The sequence below is a fragment of the Alligator mississippiensis genome, chromosome 2, assembly GCF_030867095.1.
Source record: "Alligator mississippiensis isolate rAllMis1 chromosome 2, rAllMis1, whole genome shotgun sequence".
NCBI classification, from domain to species: domain Eukaryota; kingdom Metazoa; phylum Chordata; order Crocodylia; family Alligatoridae; genus Alligator; species Alligator mississippiensis.
The window spans coordinates 258148616-258173141 of record NC_081825.1 but is presented as its reverse complement, the minus strand read 5'-3'; the positions used below and the strand labels follow the sequence as shown (position 1 = coordinate 258173141).

The window sequence follows — 24526 nt, the reverse complement described above, 5'->3', positions numbered from 1 at the left end:
GGGAAAAAAGAGTTGGAATAGAATCCAGATTGCCAAAATTTAAAATTATCAGTAGAATATGGCTTACATAATAGGTGTCTAGATTATCTTCTGTTCAGTAATAAGAACGGTGGCCAAGTAGAACCTGAGTTCCTTCATGCCTGATATCACCAAAAGACACAGTCAGGGTATAATTTTGGACAATGTGTGTCTCTGGTGCTGTTAAAATAACCATGTTATAAATACTGAATTGATAAATACCCCTGTGACAAACTAGGTTACATTGAATCATGGGGTTGCAAAATTAGATAATTCATATTATTTATTAATACAAATGCTAATTGACTTTGTCACAAAGTTGATGCACATTAGCTGAGGTGCAATATATTTTATTTTCCTGTGTGCATCTCAGATTGCTTGTAATGTAGTAGGGCCACCACACTTTCTGGGCAGGCTATCAAGTAGGATGTTGTAACGATTTGCATGACTACTATAGTGGATGGAAAAATATAGCTTGCGTTTGTAGCTGTTCCATTAGTATCTTGCACAGTTTGCTCTCTGTGGTGCATTTTAGAGAACTATGTTACAATCCCTAGATATTTTCCAGGGAGCTGTCTGGTAAAATTGAGTAACTATGCACTGTTTAAAACCTAGAACATAATTGACTGATGAGAACAAAGGAAAGATTTTTCTCCTTTGAGAAAGACAGATAACTAATAGAATCTTGAAGTTATCAAAACATATTTCATGCCAAAGAACTTGGAATTCATGTGATTCAATTGTTGGAAAAATGCCTGAATTAAAAATTGTCCTATGAGGACCAAGAAATTAGAGTTGAATTCTGGCACTGTACAGTTTTCTCCCAAAATGGACATTAATGCTACGAAAAACAGAATAGGGGAACAAATCCCTGGCCCCAAGCTTGGCCCCCTACCACTCATTTTTGTTGCCAGAACAAGATGGAATTGGAAGATCAAAAACTTTGGGGAAATGTTGCACGGGAAAATTTGCAGACCATGCCCCCTGCCAATGCTGAAACACTCCACTGTAGCTCCACTTGTAAAGCACCTGTTGGCAGCTGTGGAGAAATGTATACATTTTGGGACAGATTCAGGAAACAAAAACCTGGGTTCTATGTTTCCCTGTCTGATATGTGATTTAGTCCTTATTTCAGTAAAATACAAGCCTTACATGAGCTGTGAGAATTACAGTAAGTATGGGAGTGAAATATAGAATCAAAATGAGCTAACCTATATAGGAATGATAACAGTGCAGTTCTTTCTTCCTGGAAAATTATGATTTAAAACACGATTAAACTGCTTTTACTCTAAATGCATGTCCCTGCAGTATATATTAATATTCTAGGATTTTCCCCTGTAGATTTACTCCCTTTTCTACACTCCTGAAAAAGGGGGGAAGGGAAGTAAAATAATAACAGAATATTAACACAAGTATTTGGAGGCAGTAGTGATGGGTTTGGAATAACAGGCTCTCTAATTAGTGTTGTACATTCTATAAACTTTGCAAGTATTATAATATTTGAGAGGTGATGAAGCTTTGTTATTTTCTCAGTGGGCTCATCTACACAAGATGCTACCTCACCATTGTAATGGTAGTTACTGTGCAATCATTTAGCTAAAGCAAGTAACAACTGCACAGTTGGATGCACATGTAGATGCACCCAGTGTGTCCAAAAAATTGGTGTAGGTATAGGGATTTACATACCTTAACAGCAATGTATGAGACAGGTGCTCTGAGTTATTTTGTTTAGTGATAAGTTTGTGAAAAAATTCTATGCTACAGGATTACAGCAAATAATGTTGTATAACCAGACAGAGAGCAATTGCTCTATTTAAATAAAAGTAATAATTAGGGCTCTAAATTGATTGCCGTTAACATGTACAATTAATGCATTAATTGGTTCTTGCCTTAATTATTTTAACACATTAATTTCACACATGGTTTTGAAGCCCATACCCAGGCTTCACTCTGCTGCCATCACCGAGGCCTCCAGGTTGCCCATTGGGGTAGCAGTGGTAGTACAGATGACCACAGGGCAGCCCGAGCACAGGCTCCGGGCTGCTGCATCAGGAAGGTGGGGGTGGGGTTGCAGGCACAGACACAGACGGACATGAGCAGCCCCAGCATGCACATGGCCAGGAACGCAGCCTGACTGCGTGTAGAGCAGCACCCAACAGATAAGTCTGTGGAAGGGAAGGTATGGGGAGAGAGGGAGGGAGCAGGAGGGGGCAGATCAAGTTCCCTACAGTGAGGGAAGGAGTGGGGCAGGAGCATGGGCTTGGGTGAATGGGACCCCAGGGCTGGGGTAGGTCATGGAGCCATGGACAGCTCATCCAGGGGCGCAGGGGGGAGTGCAGTTCCCAACCACTGTGTGCACCACTGAGGGGGGTATGGGGGACATGTGCCCTCTGGATTTGTGTGCATGGCAGAGGCAGGCTGCCCACTGTGGGCTGGGGCTCTGTGCCCTGCTGGCTTTGCCCCAGGAGCCGTGTGATCCCATGTTGTGCCTCCCACCGCTGCGTGGGCAGGGGACACATGGCCAGCACATGGCTCCTGGGGCAAAGGCAGCAGGGTATAGAGCCCCAGCCCACAGCAGGCATCCTGCCTCCATCCCATGCACATGTTCCCTATGCCTCCCTCGGGGGTATGCACAGCAGCAGCAGTGGCTTCCTGTGGGTCTTCAGTGCCTGGCCAGTGCCTGCATTTGCACCCCCCGACCCTGGGACGATCCAAGCAGAGTGCAGGGCCTGAGGAAAATCATCCTGTGTGAAGCCCCGCCTCCCACACCATGGCACTTCCATGAGGGAATTAGCAGCATGGCATGCCAGCTGCAGGGGGAGGGCGGCAGCTGGAATTTCTGGCTGGAATGGCCAAAGACAGCCACAACCCGCTGGGCAGGAGGGTGGATCACACACAAAATGCAGGAGGCTCTCCAGCTGTCACCCCCACCCTGAGGCTGGTCTCCAGGGGCCATGGTCCCCTACTGCCCACCCCTGTTGGTATGCCACTGAGCAGTGGAGAGCCACACCCCCTGCAACCCTGGATTAGCCTCCCACAGCTCCATCCCATGACCACCTCAGCATCTGCCCCCACCCCAGCCCCTGCCGCACTCCTACCCTCACTGTGAGAGCCTTCATCTGCCTGCCCTCTTCCCTGTCTCCCCACCCCTCCCCCTCCACAGACCTACCTGCTGGGCACTGGTCTACATGCTGCTGGGTTCCATTTCTGTAGGGTTACCATATTTCCGGTTTCAAAAGTTTCAGAAAAGAGGACACTGGGGAGTTGCGTAATATGATTCAGGGTGGGGGGGGCCATGCCCAAGCCACAACCCCATACCCAGCCCTGCTTCTGCCCCTCACTCCTGACCCACAGTACCCTGCATCCTGGAAGGGTATGCAGGGAACCCCCCCTCCCCCCGGGCTCCAAACCCCACACATACACCCCACACCCACCCCACAACCATACAAAGTACCTGTATAATTTTGCATAATTTTGAGTTTTTCTGAACACAATTTTGAGTTTTTAGCTGTGCGATTAAAATCACAGTTAATTGCAACTATTTTTTTTAATCTCACAACTAATTGCAATCAATTTTTTTAATCATTTGACAGCCCTAGAATAATATAAAACATGTGCATCTTTTTGCAAAAGAATCTAATAAACATCAAACATCTCCACAAAATCTAGTTTATTAGCTGTAAAATATTTTGTTTAATTTTTTGTCCATTTTTTTCTTTTGTAAATGTGAAAAATATACTTTTCCTCCTGCTTCAAATTTTGTAATTTAGTCATTCAGAAATGTCTGAAGCTAAAAAAAAAAGCAGTTTAATTTAGAGTGACTGGCTGCATACACATGTTCAAGTGATCTAGGAGAGAGCTTGTAGTGCTGATCCGGTAAAGCCAGCCCTATGCACACATCTCAGCATGCTCCGCAGGCTCCCTCCTTGTGGAACAATGTTAAAGGGGTGCATTCTGTTCTCTGCTTGGCTGGAGCAGTACAGTCCACTGAGCAACACTTTGTGTCCCTAGGGTGTGGTGGGAGCAAAACAGCCAGGGATGCTGGAGGATTGTGCTTTGACTTCTCTCAGAAGAGAACATGTACAGAGATCCACTCTCCCAAGAGAAACTCTCCTAGGAGTGTTTTAGCCATGGTTGTTTCGGGGCAATTTTTCTCCCAGTGTGACCATTTTTGCTCTGGAAGAAAAATATTGGATATCTGTACACTTGTGGTTTCTCTTGGGAGAGCACTGACTCCCCCAGGAGAAACTGAATGTCTGTACATGGCCAATAATGGATAAAAACTCAGATCTCTGTGGATCTCTTCTGTATACAGGCCAACCTATGCACTGGCACAGATATCTGCTGGTGTGATAATGCAACAGATTTCCCATTGCTGCAAAAAACTCTGTGTTTGAGTATTCTGATTCCTGTAGGCTTGACTTTTCAGCCATGTGGTGACATCAGTGTTAGTCTTTATATTGCACACATAAATGCACTCCTTCTCCTTCTCCCCCTGCCCACTCCCACCCCTCTGGCTATATATATATTTTTTTAATTTTAAAACAGATTTTACACTGTGTAGTTTGTTATCAACCCCCAAGGCTGACACATCTCAAATTTCAACAATGCACTTTTACTATGAGCAGATCAGTATGGTGGTTTCTTGCCTGATTTTCTTTTTCCTTTTTACATTATTGTTTCTGCTTTCTTAGTATGTGTGGAATGGAGGTGCATGTATAAATGGGCAGGGAATAGGTGAACTTAAAAAAAGGCCAGCAGATGTCAAGCATCTCTGAAGTGTGTTAGAAGAGTAAAGTACAACACAACATGTAGCTGATAATAGTTCACTTTAAGAGTCAATAATTGCATGAGCTCACGAATGACTATGTGGGCCTCTGCTGAGCTGAAACTAGCTTTCTTCTCCACATAAGCTTATATGTCCCTTTATATGTGCTGACTGCTAACGATGTCTCTGCTGTGCTGTCTAATCTAAATGCTCCATTATGTTGCTCAAAATGGGGCAGAAAAAATAATTTAGCAAAGGATGATATACATATTTTGCATTTTGCAAATAATTAAAACTATTGCCAGACAATAATTTTGGTCTGAGACTAATACATCAAGACATTGATTCTACTAATAATTCTTGACTCTTATAATTTTTCATGTATCTTTTCTAGCTATAGAGTAGCAATTCAAGATTAATCCATTTAGAAATTTGAGAATAAAGAGCTTATATTTTCTTAAATGTTCCCCCAAAAAAGCCAAATAAACTACGCTTAATAAGAGTATCTTTACTATATTGTACATGTTTTTGTAATTTACTGGCAGCCTTCAGTTCAGTTTTGTTAATTGTACACAGCTTTCTTTTATAACAGTCAGACTTAGAAAACCATTGCAGTCAGTGAAACATAAACTGCTCTTTGCACAAATATTTACAAGGCCTCTCTTCTTTATCATCTTACAGGTCTTGTAGAAATTTGCCTGATGCATCCACTTGATGTTGTGAAAACCAGGTAAGGTTCTGCTTGAACAAGTTTTATTGACATTGGAAGATGTCCAAATTGGGAGCTGTCAGAAAATAAAATGCTAGAACTTGTCCAAGTAAGATAACTTCTCCTTTTAATGGCATTTTTATTTACTTATTTTTTTACTGCATTTGACAGAATTTGAATAGCATAATGCATTTCTGGTTAGAGGTCAACTGAAGGTATTAAATATGTTTTTATGAAATATGGTTTCCAAGGAACAGCAAAATAAGATCTCATAGAAGCTGCCCATAGTTAGATTTGCTTATTATATTCACCCTCTGAAGTAATACTTTGATTTGAAAGTAGAAAATGGCATATTGCTTTAGAAATAGCATATTGCTTTAATTAATTGTAATAATTAATGAGACCTGATACATGTGGCCATGTTTTACAATGATAGTTCAACACCAAAACTGGTATTTGCAAATTGGTAATTTTATGCCAGCTACCCTTTCCTCCCATGCACACATTTTCCTATCTGATGAATATAAACTTTTTGGTTTTGTGCATAGAAATGGTGAACCAGTTTTGAGAATATTGTCTTAGAATTCCTGTTGTAACTTCTTGAGCAAAATATAAATGTTTATAGTCTAGGATTCCTGGTTATTCAGTTTTTCTATGCTTTTGCATTTTTAAATCTTCATGTATAGTGTTACAAATGAAGAAATTGCTAGTGCCAGGTATTCATGATAGTGACCATATACATTCTTGCTAAACTACTTTTAAAACTTATTGGAAAGTGAGAATCGGAAGAGGTAGCTGGTAGGGGTGTGCGAAGTGGGCCGTATTCAATTTGGATTCAGCTCAAACTGGGGATAGAGATTCGATTAGTTGATTTGGATCACTGTCCCTGATTTGATTCAGCCGAATCTGAATCTAAAGATTCGATGCTGATCCGGAGAATCAGAGATTTGGCCATAGACGCAGCTTTAAATGTTTTTTCTTCATACCTTGAGGTACCTGGCATGGCTCATGAATGCTGTGATGCTGGGGTGGATGGAGCATCCCACAGGACCATGGGGGACCCCCCACGTGCTCAGCAGCAAACCCAGAAGAGAGCCAGAAGTACTTTCAGTTCATTTCTGAGTCTGCCAGGGGAGCGCTTTGAGGGCCCCCCCCCCCACCCCCAACCCTGAGCTCGGTGATTGGCCACAGGGGGACACTGGGTGCCCCCCAGACCCAGGAGGCACCAGTTGCTGAGCTGGGAGGGCGCGAGGGCCACCCCCCAGTGTACTCCCCAGCAGACCCAGAAGTGGACCAGAAGTGCTTCTGGTCCACTTCCGGGTCTGCTGCCAAGCATGCTGGGGAGCCCCCTGCGCTGCTATGGGATGCTTCATCCAGTCCACCATTGCAGCATTTATGAGCCGCCTGCTACCTTGAGGTATACAGAAAAAAACATTTAAAGCTGTGTCTATGGCCGAATTGCTGAATCTTTCCAAATCTCTCTGAATCAATTCGGAGGATTCCGATTTGATTCGGAGAGATTAAAGGGTCTCCTGATTCAATTCAGATTCAGAGATTCGGCCACTGAATTAGGCCAAATGTCCACCAAATTGAATCAGGGACTGAAGCTTCGCACAGCCCTAATAGCTGGAAGCAGAAAGTGACAGCTTTTCTTGTGGATATTGAAATCTTGTTTTTAACAGCAATCATGGTTCGGTTTTTATTATTTCTTGAAGGACTTTGGCAAAAGGAATTATACCTCACAAGAAAATCCAAATAAGAAAACACATAAATAAAACAAGGACAAAAACTGACTCTTTTAAGTTTGGGACAGATACTAGTAAGGTGCCTGCAATTACCATACACTGTCTTAAGATTCCAACCAATTCCCAAGTAAATGGAAAATATCCCAGTAAAGGGGGAGAGAGCTGTGGTCCTTGGATTAAGTGTGAAGCAGCCATCTGGGAAAATGGAGTTCTATTCCTACTTAGTGTAAACTTGGTCATACCATTGGGCATCCATCTAAATCACTTTCCTCATCCTTAAAATTGGGATAATGCTAACCACTTTGAGATCTACAGATGAAAGGCATTTAGTATGTGCCAGCTCTTATTTACTATTAAAGCTTACAGACACAAAGGTTTACTAATATTTTATAAGAGAAACTCCAGTCCATACAAAGAGTTACAAGCACTATAAAGTATAGCGGCCTGGTAATACCAATTTTGGACTTGAAGAGGAAAGTAGAAAAGAAATAAAAAAAGAACAACCTTATGGGAGATGCAGTTAAATTAAGGTCATGAACCTCTAAAGATCACTGGCCAAACTCCTGTACCTTTCCAGAACTCCATTGACCTAACCACAGCTTTGCATGAATGCACAGGTCCACACATGTCACTTGTGTGGCACGATCAAATCATGGAAGTGCCATAAAACAAATATGACAGTGAGCATACCTACACGTGCATTAATGTGCCATAGTTACCATGCATTACATTTAGTACCTATAATAGCAGGTACTAATGCAATGCACAGTAACTGATGCTACTGTGCAATAACACCAGTACATGCTTTTTTGTGACTCGAATGCTCAGTAGACTAATTCTGTGCACTAGCGCATTAGCACCTTTTTCCCCTGCTGCACTAATGTACAGTAGAATTAATCTACTGCTTATTTAGTATCTCATGTAGACACACTTAGTGAGAGAAAAGCAAACTACTCTGAGAATCAATGAGAAGTCAAGAACATACATATCTTGCTTTTCCTATGGCCAGAGTTGTGGGTGCAATTATAATCAGATGCATTGCACAGACCCTTGCAGTATTACCCATCAGCAAATTCTCAGTGGTACATATGCATGAGAGGTAAATGCCATTATCCCCACCTTGCAAATGGGGACAGTGAAGCATAATAACTTGATCAACTTTGCCCAGCAGATAGGTAGCAGAATCACAAATGGAACCTGCTTCTATATGTTTCTGAGTTCAAGCACCATATCTACAGGACCATGGTACCTAGCTTTACAGGGGAATAGTCTGAAATCCTTGATATTAATATGGCAGTTTAATTCTATGCCCTAATTTGGTGGGTTTGAAGATATTTAAGACAACAAATGGTTCAGAGAGGTTTCTGGTACATTTTCATATATTCTTTGCCCTTGTTACAAATTTTCAACCTAATATACATATATATGAATCTCTTCCATTCACGTCCAGGTTTTGTTTTTGTTTTTTTTAACTGGATGGAAAAAATATATGCGGTATCTCAAAAAGTGCATATACACTTCAGTCATCACAACTGTAAAATGACGCTGATAGAATCACAGTCAGCTGTCTCTCATCATTTCCTGGATGTCACTTTGGATGTCAATTGTAGTGTACATAGTTAGTTATGCTTCTTGTGTTCTAAGGAAATGAGAATCATCACTGTCATTCAATAATTCCCTGTATACCTGCTGAGTAACTTGTGCATATGTTTTTTGAGACATCCAGGCTAAACTGATGGAACCTCATTCATTGTTGATTATTTTTATGGTATTTTGCACTTTCTGAATGTTTTTCCCTGCCTTAGAAACGGGGATTATATTGCCCTTTATGATTAGTGAATCTTTGCTTAAACTGAGTTTAGCATTGTAGCGGAACCTAAAAAAGATGCCAGAGGCCTTTGTCTTGTGGATTTGTGGCTATGTATCTTTCCTTGATTGCTATGTATTTTGTGTTTATTTTAATATGTTTTTAATAAAAACACTAGAGAAAATAAAGTTCCTGCCTGAGATTATTTTAAATCCCAGGAAAAGCTTACCATAATGGTTTGGCTCTATTAGGACAATATTTTGCAATATCTTTGCTGTAATTAATACATTTTCTATTATTATACAGGAATAATAATATATTTGGTTATTCACAGCAGGTTTTGGAGCAGCAACAATATAGAAATTATATGTTTTTTATAAAATATATACTAACAACATGCTTAATGGAGCTATTTTCTGCTAAATATACATCTGAAAGTAGGTTCTATTAGTAGTAGTAGTAGTATACATTGGAACTCCAAAGAAGTTCCACAGAACTTCAGTCTGAGGGATTCATCCAGGTGACAGAATCTGTTGTTCTAGCCCAGTTCATTCCACTTCCTTTTTTTAAATAAAATGCTGTTCCCACTTAGGGAGACCAGCAATGTCCATTCTGATAAGAGTATTACTTAAGGTTTTACACTGCATTTGTTAATCTTAGAGCAAGCTTTCCATTAGCTTTTTTATCAAATTACTCTGGAGAATGGAGCAGTCGGCAGTCCATAGAGTATTAGATTCTCATTCCCTCCTTACAGCATACAAAAAATTCTTACTGACTTCAGAGGAAAATATTTGTATCCTCATGTGTGAGTAGAGAAAGCAGCAGCAGAGAAAACCTTCCAGGTAGAGATGCTATCAAAATACCAGAAGGATCATTTTCTTGATCAAAGAATCTTCTTAAAAGGAAGACCTTCCTTTTCAGCATGGTTTTGGTTGCAGTGCAATGTCATATTCTTCACATATCAGACCTACCAACCTATGATGCAAGGTATGACAGTCTGAGATATGAAAGACATGATTTTGTCAGTGCTATTATTTTGAGCTAAAAATAGTATAGTGTTTTTCCAATTACAAAGCTGTGGTTTGTGCCTGATTGACATATGTTTCAGTTTAAACAAATATACCAAATTCATAACTTAACATGTTCTATTGTTGGAAAAATGAATACTTGTGCAGCAGTTGACAGAAATAGTTGGAAAGTAGAAGGAAGACAGCTAAGGGAAACTGTTTGAAGTAAAGAGAAAGTTGGTAGTGAAAACATTGTCTAGGAGGTTCAGCCAAACAAATCAAGACAGGATGAGTTGTAATTGGAGGATTAGGTCCAAGCATCCCCAGTTTGACATGCTTCAAATCCTGCTGCATATGGTCCCATATTAATAAATAGGTTTAAAAGGGTGAAAAAAAATACCTGGTCAAAATTTTCACTTTCCCACTACAGAACATACAACAGAATTTCACCACCATAAAAGCAGATGTGTAAAGAGTAATTAAACCCAACAACATCCTTGCAGTGGGCCTCTCCCTAAACTTTTAAATATTCCTGGAAATTACCACCTTAGAGAGAAATGGTACATCCAGGAATACATTGCCAAGAAGACACTAATGCAAGTAATGCACAAAAGCAAAATAAAATCAAATTTCTTTTAATAATTGATATTTATAAATTAATTTCCTTTGGCCATGATTGCTCTCTTTCACATTCACTGCCACAGATATTTGTACAATTGAGTTTTACTGGTATCCATATCCCTGGAAAGCAAATTTCAAGGTTGAAATGGTGAAATTTTGATTAGAGTGTAAGTCTTTGCTTTGGATATGGTTGTGCATCATGTATTATGATACCTTGTGACTTATCTGACTAGTCACATCTAAGTATCATAACTCAAGTAGAAATACTTACAAAGAACTACATGTGACCAATTTCTGGAATTAAAAACAAAAAATCATAAAAGCTTGGTGAAAACTTTCAATAGTGAAAAAAACCTGAGATCTCCATCTACTGATCAGAAAAAGATGCTCATTTGCTGAATACATTTTTCAGTTATCCCTCACTGTGATACTGCTTTGACAGCTTGCCTAGGAATATTATCATACTTGCTGTATGAATTAAAAGAAATATTTGAAAGGGATGGTCAGGTCAGAGCAGTTAATAATTCTGGGCCCGATCTTCAGCTGATGGAAATGGACATCACTCCATTTACTTCAATGGACCATGTCAAATTATACCACTTAAAATGAATTGATCTTCTGTCTTTGTGGGGGAGAGGGAGAAGAGTGTGGTAAATGCTATTTTAAGATGTTTGCTGTCTGAGGGGATATGGAGAAAGTCTGACTTATTATTACATTAAGGGCATTGCTTGCTTGATCTCTGTGCTCACAAACTAAACTTTGATTCAACAAAGCAGAAATTGTATGTTTATTAGATTCAATAAAATAACCACAGTTCCAGAAATCTTTTTAAAACTGTCTTCCTCAACTTTGAAACTCAGTTGTTCCCTCACAGTGTAACATCTCACTGGGCTTTGTGTGTTGGCAGGTTTGGTCCCCGAGAAAGGACCCAGGAGTAATTCTTGCCCCAAATTCTTGGAGCTTCAAAGAGCACATGGGAAACCCACAGAGCACTGTAAAAATGATGGATCCAATTCTAAGATAACCCTGGCTGAATGTGGTATCAGACTTCAGCACTATAGGTTACAGCACCATAATGAACATCTGTACCACATCCCATCTCAACTCACAGTAGGTCACATTCTGCTGACATCCCATGGAGCACTGTGGCACCCGCCTTGTGGGGCAGTGATCTATCCCAGGCCAGAGCTTGTCTCCTCTGACTGAGTACTGTGCCAGCCTCACCCCCAGGCTCTCAGTGACCTGAGATGGCAAAGCCCTTGTTTCCACACACACCCTCCTCCTTCTTCACTCCAGCGAGCTACAAGCTACTGTCTGGTATTATCTGTCTGTACACATTTCATCTACCCGAATCTGAGCATTTGTAAAGATGGGAGTTTTTGATTAAGCACTGTGCTGTCTGCTGGAAATTGCATTCAAACAGGGGCTGTCCATGATATTCATCTTGTGAAGTGTTATTTTATAGTATCCATATCCAGATCTCAGTTAATGCTTCTCTGTCAAAGTCATGCCCAATAGAAGACTCATTTGGTGCTGGTATAAAACACTGTAGGAATAGATTTCAGAGCGGATTACTCTGAATGTTCATTTCATTTTCATTCACTCCATTCACTTGATCCAGTGCCCTACAGTGCAGAGAATACAACTGTGTATGTGCAAATTGTGCAGCCTGTTATGAGTCTCTGTGCCCTGTTAAGTACAGTGTCAGGTTTTTTAGCGCAACAACTACTGGACCATACAGGAGCACAGTAATCTGCTGGGGCGTATATCATTGCAAGTGCTGTGGTTCTGAGCACTGTGAAGTTAGCATCCCATGTTCTGTTGGCTAAACGTCTTAAGGCAACTACCCATGCAGAGACTTTACTGCTGGCCTTCTGAATGTAATATTTGTAGGTGAGGGAACATTCTGATGTGACACCTTGGTGGGTTGGGGTATGCTCACGGAGAAGGCTGTGGATACCTACTCTGACCTTCAGCATGCTTTTGGCTCAGTAATTATCCCCAAGGGAGACTGATAATGATTTATTGATGCTCCTCACTGACCCCATGCCTCTCAAACAACCCCTCTGCCAATCACCATGCCACTGGCATGGAACAAAGGTGTGGTCCTCTTTACTGCTGATGAGTGCTTATCAGTTTGTGTTATATTGAGTGGGGCCATAAATCTGAATAATTGACAACTGACTCAAGATCATGTTGCTTTCCTGAGAGAGGCTAGCATGCTTATCCAGATCCACCAGACACAAACCCTAACCCAAACAGACCCCAATATACACTGAAAGCTTTATTCAAGCCCCACAGCCAAGGTGTAACCAACAGTCACAACTTTGGGTTTTTGCTGCCATGTCTCAGGGTACCATTTGGCAGAGCAGCTATGAATGAGCATCACTGAAGGTAAGGGACAGCAGGAAACAGGAATTCTCCCTAGCAAAAACCCCTGCACACCCTCCTCCTCCCCCATCACCCCACCTCCTTGCAGAGAACTGGAGAAGGCTTATGTTTCTGGGCCTTGATGCTTGGGTTTCCTAGTCCTCCCAGCTCCTACAGCAGGGTGATGGAACCCTGGTATCCAGGTGGTCCCAACTGGGAGGCAGAATATGGGTATTCTGTGCCATGATCAGCACCAGGTCATAAGGAGCTGTGCAGCTTCCAGCCCTGGGCAGAAGAAAAGGTCTAAACAGGGAATTCACCAGAGGTCCATTGGTGTCTCCCTTATTTGCAGGCTCCACATTTCTGCATGGGGGGTCCAGTCATGGAACCTGAGATGCTGGATCCAGGATGGTCACTTGGACACCTGTAGAACACTAGAGATGCATATAGATGGCATCAGTGACATGAGGACCAAAGGGGACCCTCAGTGTGGGGCATTAGAATGGAGAGGTTGATGATTGCTTGTACCTGTGGTGCCATGGCATTTGAATGACCCATCCAGGCCCATGAATACACTGAAAAGGTCCACGAATGAGGTCTGTGGATGGCCACCCACTGTCTGAAGGAGGCCACCTGTGGTGCTACAGAGTGGAGAGAGTCACAGTACCAGGATAGGAAGTTTATGCACAGGGTCAAAGACCACTTGGCATCCAGCAGCAACACTCAGTGCTACCTCCCATGGGGAGATCATTGCCTTCCCAAACCACAGTGGTGGGATGGGCTGCTCCTTACCACCCCTGCCATTGAGAGCCCTGACATGCCTGAGAGTCCCTGGGGGGACCAGAATCATGACTGTGCAGGAACACTGTACTCCCCACATTGATTTGGAGATGCCAGGGTGCAGGGGAGCCTCAGAACAGGAGGTATAGCACATTGAAGCTGCTGACCTGTGGCCCAAGGAGCCAGGAAAGCATCCAGTGGGGCCTGTTCTGGAGACCATTACTGGGGGAGAAGAAGGGGACTAGGCTGCCTGAGACCCAGTGCCAGGGCTGGCATTGACTCCACCTGCCTTCCAGGGCCAACTTGCTACCACCAGCCACTGATGGTCACCAGTGTAGGCTCAGGGCCCCAAAGAGTGTCCATGCCAGTCCCAGAAGGGGGAAGAAGCACTTAGAATGGGGGTGTGGGCCAACCACTCACCGGACCAGGCTGTTGCAGGCTTGGGTCCTGCTGCAGGGGAGTGGTGCAGCCTCTGCAAAGATAGGCAGCCCCCTGGTCTCTGGTCCAAGTTCTGGAACAAGCAGCATTTCAGTTTTTCTTTATTATGCACATGAAAAGTTTGGCAGCTGCAACATTTAATTAAACCAACGGGCAGAAGTTTTGTGGTTGGCACTCCCCCGCCGTCCCAAGGTTTCATGTTTCATTATGTTGATCCCCCATGGCTGCCCACCCCACTCTGGCCCTCAACAGCATAACTTCCTGGTGCAGGCTGGGTCTTTCCCCACTCTCTCAATGTTAACTGAGAAGAAGGTTCCAAGTTCCGGAGCAGGCAATGTTGCACAGTTTTTGTTTAATAAACACATTAAAAGTTTGGCAGCTTCAACATTTGATTAAAACAAGGCACATCTCTTTCTTGCGCTGCATTCCCCCACATCCCAGGTTATGCCCCTGGGGAAGTGGGGTGGTGTGGGTTGTGGGCAGCAGTATCCATGACACAGGGCCAGAGGAGCCCAGGGCAGGGCACTAATGGCCCGGTGCCAGGGCAGGGGCACTCAAAGCCTTCTGGCCCTACTTATCCAGGGAGAATTCCCAGTGTATGCAGGCAAGGAGCTACTCTACTAGGGCTTTGCAGATCCAGACAGTATGCTGCAGTGCAAGGCTGGGGCAACCAATATCAGCAGGGGTGCTGAGGGGGAATACAGGCATCCAGGACACACGTGCATGCGCACACACACATATACACAGAACTCAGGAGTCCAACACACACACACACACACACACACACACACACACACACACGGCGGGTTCAGGGTATGCTGGGTAGGCATGAGTCACAGGATGATCAGCTAATGGTTCATGGTCAGGACAAGCTGCTGTCTTATCAGGTCCAGGAGGGTTAGGCATCATGTCCTCGCCAGCCAATTGGCAGCTCATCCATTCAGTTTTGCTTGGGAAACCTTTGTATGAATGAAAAACTGGTCTCTATCTTTCATTTTATGCTTGGCCACTGTGTCTGAAACCGCAGGGATACAGAGGCCATTTGTACATGCCAAAAATTGGCCTTTAAAGCTGCTTAATGCCATTTTGCACTGCTTTAATGTTGCAACTGTCTACGTGTGTTTTTCCCTCCCTGGAGCCTGCTGGCCTGTCTGAGTTGCATATGGGCCTGGTGCTTCCCTCTGTGGCTGCGGTGCCCCCTGGGACTGCCCAGGCCAGGTGCCTGTGGGTGGATGCCACCTGGGGGGGAGCGCTACTGCTGCTGCTGTGGAGGCAAGCACAAGCCCCCCCCCCCAGCTCAGGGACCACTTGGCCTGCCGGCAGCTCGCCCTCCCCTCTCTGCTGCCGGAGAGGCAGGTAAGGATTGGGCTCAACCCTTGTGTACAGACCACAGGTGTTTACTTTGCCCTAAATTGAAGTGGTGTTTTTAAAAACCCACCGCTTCAATTTAGGGAGAATTAAACTGAAGTAACTCCCTCATGGCATGTACAAATGGTCAAAGTCCCCAGAACTTTTAAAAGCTGGGAATTTTAGTTCAGATCTGAACTCACCAATGCAAATGCATTTCTGATCCAAGACTTTTCGGCTGATTTCTTTTTTTGTTGTTCATTTTGCTCTTTTGTTCCAATTTCTGTCATTTTGCTCTTATTAGAAGAGTTCAGCTTACTACATGTGTTTCCGATCTCATTCCATCTGTTGTTTTGCAAGAGCTACTTCCTTTTATATCATTAATTCCTCTTTGATTTCTAGTCTTTTTTGTTTAAATGAGCAGTAGTGGAGCCTGTTCTAAAACCTTTAGTTTGGAGATAGAGATCCATGGCAGTTGTCAGCTGACTTCTAGTTCTTTCTGTCCTTATCTGAGTGCACTGTCTTGATACAACATCAGCTTTTCTGAATGGTACTCACCTGGTTCATGGCATTCTTGGTTTACTTAGGGTCTTTTGACCCTAATAGTTCTAGTTAGGTTCTTTAAACTAGGGAAAGGTAGGAAATAGTTTTCCTGTCACAAAATTTTCAGGATATCCAAAAAAAATTCCCATTCTGAACTGGGATTTTAGAAAGGTTTTCAAACTAAAACTCAAAAAAATTAAAAATGTTTCAGTCAAAGGTAATATTTCATGTTTATATTTTTTAAATATTTCATTTCAGTTTCAAATATTTTCTTACAATACTTAGCTTAAGTTTTTAATTGAAAAGTCATTTCAAATTAGAAAAATGCAATTTTTCATTTTGAAAATTTCCAAAAAAGAAACATGCCAACCATCTCTAAAAATATAGAATAATGTTTAGTTTAAAAATTGTTGAAATTTGCTTCTTTCCAGGGAAAGGTTTCTGGTTTGACAAATCAACTTTTTTTTACAAAAAGTTTTAGTAAAAAAATTCCTCAGCAGCTCTATTTAATAACCTTATTTCTGCCTATTGTCAAGGTTTTTCACTGGCATTAATCTTACTTGATCTGTCAGTGACCTTGGACATACTCATTCATGTGTTCTGCCTGTATACTGTAGTTAATCTTTTCATTTTAGCATTTATGGTTTGGCACTCAAATAGTTTGAATGTTTCATTAGAGATCTTTCATTCCAGGTTTTATGTAATAAGAATGTATCTCAATTTTACAATAATTTGGATGTGGATGTGGTCCAGGGCTCTGTAATTTGCCTTTTATTTTTCCTTCTCTGTAGAGTCTGTTAGGAATTAATAAGGGCACATGGACTAGTAATTCCAGTTAGATATGCTATTCCAATTTAAATCCTTCCCTGAATTAAATAACTGTATTGATGCATGATGTTAAATGGATGCTCTGCCTTGCTGTGCTGGACAAAGTGATTACTGCTTATATATTCCTATTCATTTCCATAGGCACCCCATGGACATGTCCACACATGCAAGCGCGTGCTCTTGCAGCAGCTCAAATAGAAGCAGTGCAAATTTGAGCTGGAGCTTTTTGCCTCAGTGTATGTGCTTCGACATGCACTTTGTTGAGGAGCAAATTGTGCCACTTGGAGCAAAATAACCCTGCCTGGCTCCTCTTGGATCTGCAGCCAAGGGGAGCTAGGGCCCAGGGCCAGCACCTATGCTGTCCCCAGCAGTATAAAAAGCTGCCCTGTCCTGGCCCCATCAGTACAAAAAGCTGCCCTGACAAGTAGTTCAGGGCTACTCATTCTCAGGAGGTTCTGGGGTCCAGCCAATTGGTACCTGGGGACACTACCCCTTGTGCCAGCTGGACTGCTGAAGCAGCCCTGGGAGTTCCCTGCGCCCTCTACCCATTGCAGCAGTCTGGCAGTGGGGGCTCCTGCCTAGCTGTGACCTGCTGTGCACATGCCAGACCCAGATAGGGACTGCACAGCCAGTAGATGCATCTGCCTCTCAGCGCCAGCTGCCAGTGGGCTGTGGCTGCCCAGCCATCTGGGCAGCTTTCACCTGGAAGATGTTCTGGGTGTGGTGGCCTGCTTTGCACTGTACCAAAACATGTCCTCCTTGCCCCAATTGGCCAGGAGGTCAGCCACCTTCAGCTGGGTCCAAGATGCCAGCTCTGAGCAGGCAGGGTCCTGCCGCTGGCCTCCCTAGCAGGAATTCTGGTGTTCCCTGTTTGAAAACTGAAAAATCCCTGATAAAAAAATCCTAGTCACTATGTAAAATACCCCAAAATCCATGTTCCTCCACAATTAAAACAAAAGACCACTATATAGAGAGAGAGAAACAGTGAGAAACAGAGAGACAAGGATTAGTTGGGCATGTTTTATTGATATATCTACAGTGTTAAAGCAGTTTGGAAGACTACCAGTGTCTCTATCATAATAATAAAGTGAATTCCAAATATGTTTCATTAATTCATGAATACATGAATATATGTTTTGCTGCCCCCCACAAGGGGGACAGCCCCCCCCACAGGGGCCATGGCATCTCAACAGGGGCTATGGATCCCCCTCAGGGGCCACATCCCCCCCACAGGGGTTACAGTCCCCCACAGGGGCTACGGCCCCCTGAAGGTCCACAGTCCCCTCACAGGGCTTACAGCCTCCCCCTTAGGGGCCATGGCCCCCCCACAGGGGCTAAAGCCCCCCCACAGGGGTTACAGGCCCCCTCAGGGGCCACGGCCCCTCCACAGTGGTTACAGCCCCACACAGTGGCTACGTCTTCCCAGCAGGGGCCACAGCCCCTATCATAATAATAAAGCAAATTCCAAATACATTTCATGAATTCATGAATACATGAATATATGTTTTGCTACCCCCCCACAAGGGGCCCCCCACAGGGGCCACAGCACCCCAACAGGGGCTATGGCTCCCCCTCAGGGGCCATGGGCCCCCACAGGGGCTACAGCCCCCCTGAGGGTCCACAGTCCCCTCACAGGGCTTACAGCCTCCCCCTTAGAGGCCATGGCCCCCCCACAGGGGCTACAGCCCCCCCCCACAGGGGCTACAACTTCCCAACAGGGGTTACAGCCCCCCAACTGGGGACAGGGCCCCTTCTGAAGGGCCCACATGCCCCACCCCCACTTGCTCCCCTAACCTCCCGGATTTCTACCCCGCCTGGCCCCATCCCCTGCCAGCTCCTACAGCCCCCCCCATGGCTGCCCCACCCATCCTAAGCTGTCCCACCCAGCCCCAGCCCCCACTTGCACCCCCACCTCCCATGGCTGTCCCCCTCAGCCCAGCCTCCGGCACTTTAAAAAAGAAAAAAAAGAAAAAATGAAAGGAAAAAAAAAAAAAAAAAGGATGTACTCACCCCAGGAGCAGGGGCTGGGGGGGCTCTGGAGCCTCCTGGCAGAGCCCCCCTGGGCCACACAGGGCAGTGGGGGGCAGCAGGGCCCAGGCTGGGGCTGCTGGGGCTGTTTTTTTGTTTTTTCTCCCATGAGGGTGGGGTTGGGGGCAGGGATCAGGGGACTGGGGAGATGGGGCCAGGTGGGAGTTGGAGGAAGGGATCAGGGGCCTGGGGGAGTGGGTGGGGCCAGCAGGGGTCCTCCCCATGGTCCCTTCTCCCCTCCTCCAGCCCCCCAACCCCTTACTTACTGTCAGTGAAGCCTGGGTCTAGCTCCCTGCACCTGGCATTCAGCACCAGGGCAGGGGCTAACCATAGAGACGCTCTGGCAGCCAGAGCATCTCTATGGAGGACCCAGCCTCCGGTTGCCTCAGGACCCTAACCCACTTTTTTTCTCTGTGGGTTTTTTTGACCCCTGGATATCCAGGGATCTATTTTGCCCGCGTGCCGCAAACTTGCAGCGTGGGGAACATTTTCTCATTCCTACATGTGCCTCTTACAGCATCTCAAAGGGGTTTGAAATGCTGCAAGAAGCATGTGTGGGCTCATTTGGACACACCCCATATGTATATTTATAAAGACCTTTGGGATAAAAGGCCTGTATAAATGCAGGTTTATCATCATTCTCTTTGACACAGTGGTATTTGTGATCAATCAGCAGAGGTGCCTCCTATCTCTTATTTTGAATCTGGGTGGTTTTGATAGAGGGCTTTTGATTTTTAGAATTTACTTCCATCTGCTCTCACAGAGCCTGGATTTCTTAATTTGGGGGACATCCTGTCAGCTCTGTTGTCTTAGTCCTTCGTGGAGATTGGTCTAATGGAGGGCTTTATTTTTCTAAACAGTATTTTTAACACATATTATAAATGAAACGTTATTTTTAAGCAACTGAAAGCCAATAAAATATTTACTTCCTTCTAAAGGTAATAGGCTCATCAGACTGTGCTTTGGGTTTGGCAAAATCTCAGTCATCATGTTTTTCTATTTTGCTAGCCGAACAAAAACTGCCCATAGTGGTAGTTTCCTAATTCACACATGACCTGGGGCAATATGAAGTATATGACACATACCAAATATCTCTTATGCACATTTAACAGACCCAGGATAGAATAATAATCTCCATTCCCCTTTTAAGGATCCTTGCTCTGTTTCTAGGCCTGTCAGGGGAATAAAATAAAATAAATGAAAACTCCAGACTCCTCATTAGGTATCTGTATACTAGAAGTATGCAGCTGGCCAGCCCTCTTGCACTGGAAGGACGGGAAATGGCTGTGGGTAGTTAACAAGTGACAAGGTTCTCTTGGGAAAACTGGGAAGCAGTACCAGGTGGTGGGGTGAGCTTTTCAACAGGGAAAGCAAGTGAAAAGATTCTCACAGAGGATAAGAGTAGGGCAAGGACCAACACAGGGAATCAGTGACAGCTATTCTTACTTATTTTTTCCTCAAACTAAACCTGGATATGAAAAGAAGACCATGGTATTTTGGAATCACATTGGATCCAAAACTATAGGGACTGTTGTAACAAGTGGTATAGGCAGCCTCTGTGTATGCCACGTGGCAGAGAATGTACGAAGTAGAAAGAAGAGCAGTAGATCTAGCAAGGGATGGGTGCTGGAGTGGCAGTCAGGGAAGACATGGAGCTTAATTTGTTGGGCCCCACTGTTCTATACGTATTGCTCTGAATCAAGCCGCTCCCACCTCAGCCTGTTTGAATTTGGGACACTTAACTAGGCCCTTCTTTACTACATTATTCCTTTATTTTACGTACCCAAGTACTACAATTTTGCACACTTAATTCCTTTGAGTGAAACTCGATACTGCTGATTATTTGTGCAGTTGTTTCTGGGGACAAATTGAAAACATACTTAAAAGATACTCTCTTAAGGCAAATCAATATTTTGTTTTGTTTTTACTTCCTTACCTTTCCTGCTAGTAACAACGCATTAGATTACAGACATGGGCACAATTTAAAAAAATTAAATTTGCTCTCTATGGTTTTCTACATCTTATGTTTTGCATTTTACCCAACTTAGACAATGCAGCTAGAGTGGTCCATTTTCACTTCCTTCTAAAGTATGTTTTGCTTTCATTCTAATGCAATAGCACAATACTCTTTCTATGTTTGTGTTTCCAATACTTGCAAAGATTGAGTATTCACTTTGTATAAACATTTCCTGGCAACTACAAAAGTAGCACTGGTAATTTGACAGGAGCCTGAGGGTTTCCCTTCTATAATCTGCATATATATATTTACATCTTTTAAAAATAAATGTACACAGACATGTTTGCTTGCACTAGTACAGTATCTTCCTTGATACAGAAGGGAAAGTGGCTTAATGTTTGAGTTCACTAGCAGTGGAAAAACCTGCAATTGATTAGCTATGTTCTCCTGCTGCAGTTACAAGTAGATATCAGTCAGGGACTGCATTTTATGATTCTGTGGCTGGCACACGGTACACTTCTGATCTAAATCTCCAAAAGTTCAGATTTTCTTTAATTTTTAATGTCATGAAAATATTCTCTTTTTTAACATAGGGCCATAAATCATCTCTGCTATGCACAGGAAAAGAAAGTGACTAAAATGGCTCCAAAAGTGTAGAATTGGGTAAAAATGCCACCTGGGCCCTCTAGATGCAGCAAGTCAGAATGCATCCACATGATAAGAATTGAAAAGGGGAAGCAGTAGGACAGGGAAGTAGCCAGGGACCAAGTGCTTTCTAAAGCATGCTCTCCCTTAGAACTCATTGCATTTCCAGTTTGAACTCTGCCCATGAGCTATGGTAGTATCTGCCCCTGCATGCAATCCAGCCTCTGGGAAGGTTTTGTGAACAGAAATCATCTGGAAGCAAGGCACCTGAGAGAATGATGTCTTCCTCTCTGTTGTGTTTCAACATTCACATGGAGGTCTAGAAATCCATGGATTGATAAACCTGGCCTGGTTTCTCACAAAAAAACTAAGTTTCATTCCAAAGTACTTGCCTATGTTGCTTAATATTTCCTTTTTTTATTTGGTATATGTGGATTTTACTGTTTTGGAAAAGTACCAGGGATCCAACTGGCAGCCATGGAAAAATGTGGCCTTTATTTATGCACAGAATACTTTCAACATGGGCAAACAGTCCCCTTAATATGACTAAACCCTAACTTGGAAAAAACACCTTTAGGGTTAAGAGGAGCATTCACTTTCCATAATCTATGCAATCCTTGGCCTCTTTACTGTGACTGTTAACAGGTAGGCCAGTTTTTAGTGTAGCAACATGGTACCAAGAGCAGTATAGTGTCACTAAGCAAACTGAGAGTAGACAGCAGATAACATAATGATTACTGATCAATTTTTACCTGAGCTAGATTTGAACCAGAGACTTAGCCATGAAAAATTTTGTACTGCCTCAGTTCTCATTTGGAGAGTTGTTTAAAAATGTTTTTATAGCAGTTTTCTTGGGGTTTTTTTATATGCATCCATTGGATTTTTGTATAGTACTATGATCCATGTAAGTGGTGCTCTCTGAATATATCAGCATATCATAATAATATAACTAATGTTGGTATGGGGCTGTGTGAATGTTGCTGTATTTATTAAATCCATCATGTTTGGAAACAAGTTTTTGTCTCCTGATGGAAAAAGTGATCATAAAGGAAACAAAAGTAAGGGGAATCTGATGGGAGAGGGAAAGACTGAGCAGCTGATAGATTGTTAGGGGCAAATTCAAAAGTGATGGTGTGGAACAAGTTAAATCTCATTTCACCCATTTAGAGTTTAGTTACATGTTACAATTAACATGTGTTAAGGGCTCTTAAAATGGGAGTGTCCACACGTTAAGGTTGGAAAAAATGAGCAAAGTGCTCTCTGAGCATCTCAGAGATAGTCCTCTTCACTCCTTCATCTTAGGCAGCTCTTATTACAGTAACATTAGACTGCAACAAGGGGACAATATGTGTTCGGAGCAGTCCTCCAGCATCCCAAGAGACACCATCCCCTCCCCCCCCCCACCCCATGTTAATGCTCTGTCTTCCGGAGCACTAGGAGTGACAGCCAGCAGCCTGGGGAATCCCAAAGATAAGAATTAGAATTCCATCCATTCCCCCAACCCCATCTCTTTCACTCCCATTCCAAGCTCACCCCTGTTCTCCTCACTCCCCCAACTCCCTGCTCACCTGCAGAGAAGCTCTTGTCCTGTCCCAGGGGCTGTACAGAGGCTAAGTTCAGCCTAGAGAGCAGTGCTGGCAGCAGCTGGGATTTGGTTAGGAGGTGGGTTCTCCCATCCTGTCTGTTCCCAGGCTGGCGAGGGAGCCCAGCCCCCACACAGCCTCTGGAGCAGGACAGGAGCTTCCCTACAGGTAAATGGGCAGCTAAGAGCTGGGTGAGAGTGGAGTGGGGAGGGGGGGATCAGGTGAGCAGGGATCTGGGTAAGTAGGAACCAGTCCAGGCCAGCAGGGCCTGATCTGGGTCAGCGGGGGTAGTGGGGACCTATCTGGGGCAATGGGACCCAATCTGAGCAGCTGGTTGCTGATGGAGCCCAATCCTGGAGCCTATACTGGCTATACAGGTTCTAGAGAGCCAGTGAGCTAGGTGGACATGGAGCAGACTTCATGGCAATTCCTAGCCAAACCCCTGATCACCAGCCCTTTAGCAGCAGATCTGAGCTGTGCATGTGAGGGAGGGTATTAACTTTTACAGCACAGCTTCTCTCAGCATGTGCTAACTTTAACACTGACTAACATTCCTTAGAGTTAATACATGCTAATTGTAATGTGTAACTACACCCTTAGGCTAAATACAGGGGTTCAGGAAGCCTGTGGCAGAAGCACTTTAACTTTTGAGCATTACTCTAAGTGCCCTGGTTTAGGTCAAGAGAAAGCAAAACACATGTTAGCCCTTGTGGGGTTGGGGCTTGGAGCCTGCCTGTACAGAAGGTAGGGGTGCTCTTGCACAGCTTCCAGCATGCCCCATGGGCTTCCTGGGCTGCCAGAGACTCCTAAGAGGGGCCAAATGGCTGAGCTTCCTGATTGGCTGGTGGGGACATCATAGCCTCACACCTGCACCTGATGTCATGGCTACAAGCTGTCAGCCAGCCATGCCTTACATACCCTGTACCCAACGAGTGTGTATGTGTGTCAGACACCTGGGTTCTGTGCATGTGTGTGTGTCCTGGGTGCCTGGGTTCTGTGTGTATGAGTATTCAGGATGCCTGGGTTGTGTGTATGTGCTCACGCACGCACCCCCCACCCCACACACACATAGAACATGGGCATCCTGGATATTCACATGTATGCAGATATATACACACACACAACCCAAGCATCCAGGACTCAACTGGGCCACTGACTTTCATGTGTCTGATGAGGACGATGCCCAACTCTTCTACAACTCCCCATTCTGTGGGGTGATGGAGAGTGGGTGCTGCACTCCCAGGTCCCTGACTTCTTCATTGGCAATGTCATCACTCCCCCAAATTTTGTTCGGGGCCTAGCCTACCTGCTCCTTCCCTGGCTCACAAGACC

General features: G+C 44.0%; 1 protein-coding gene across 3 annotated transcripts in view; it reads left to right on the top strand.

The window, feature by feature from the left end:
• SLC25A21 (solute carrier family 25 member 21) overlaps positions 1-24526 on the top strand; it is a 445093-nt gene that overhangs the window by 265430 nt on the left and 155137 nt on the right. For all 3 annotated transcript variants that reach the window (XM_019488793.2, XM_019488791.2, XM_059723062.1), the window contains exon 2: positions 5468-5516. In XM_019488793.2, coding sequence (XP_019344338.1) covers positions 5468-5516 — 49 coding nt within the window. The remainder of the gene's footprint in view (positions 1-5467; positions 5517-24526) is intronic.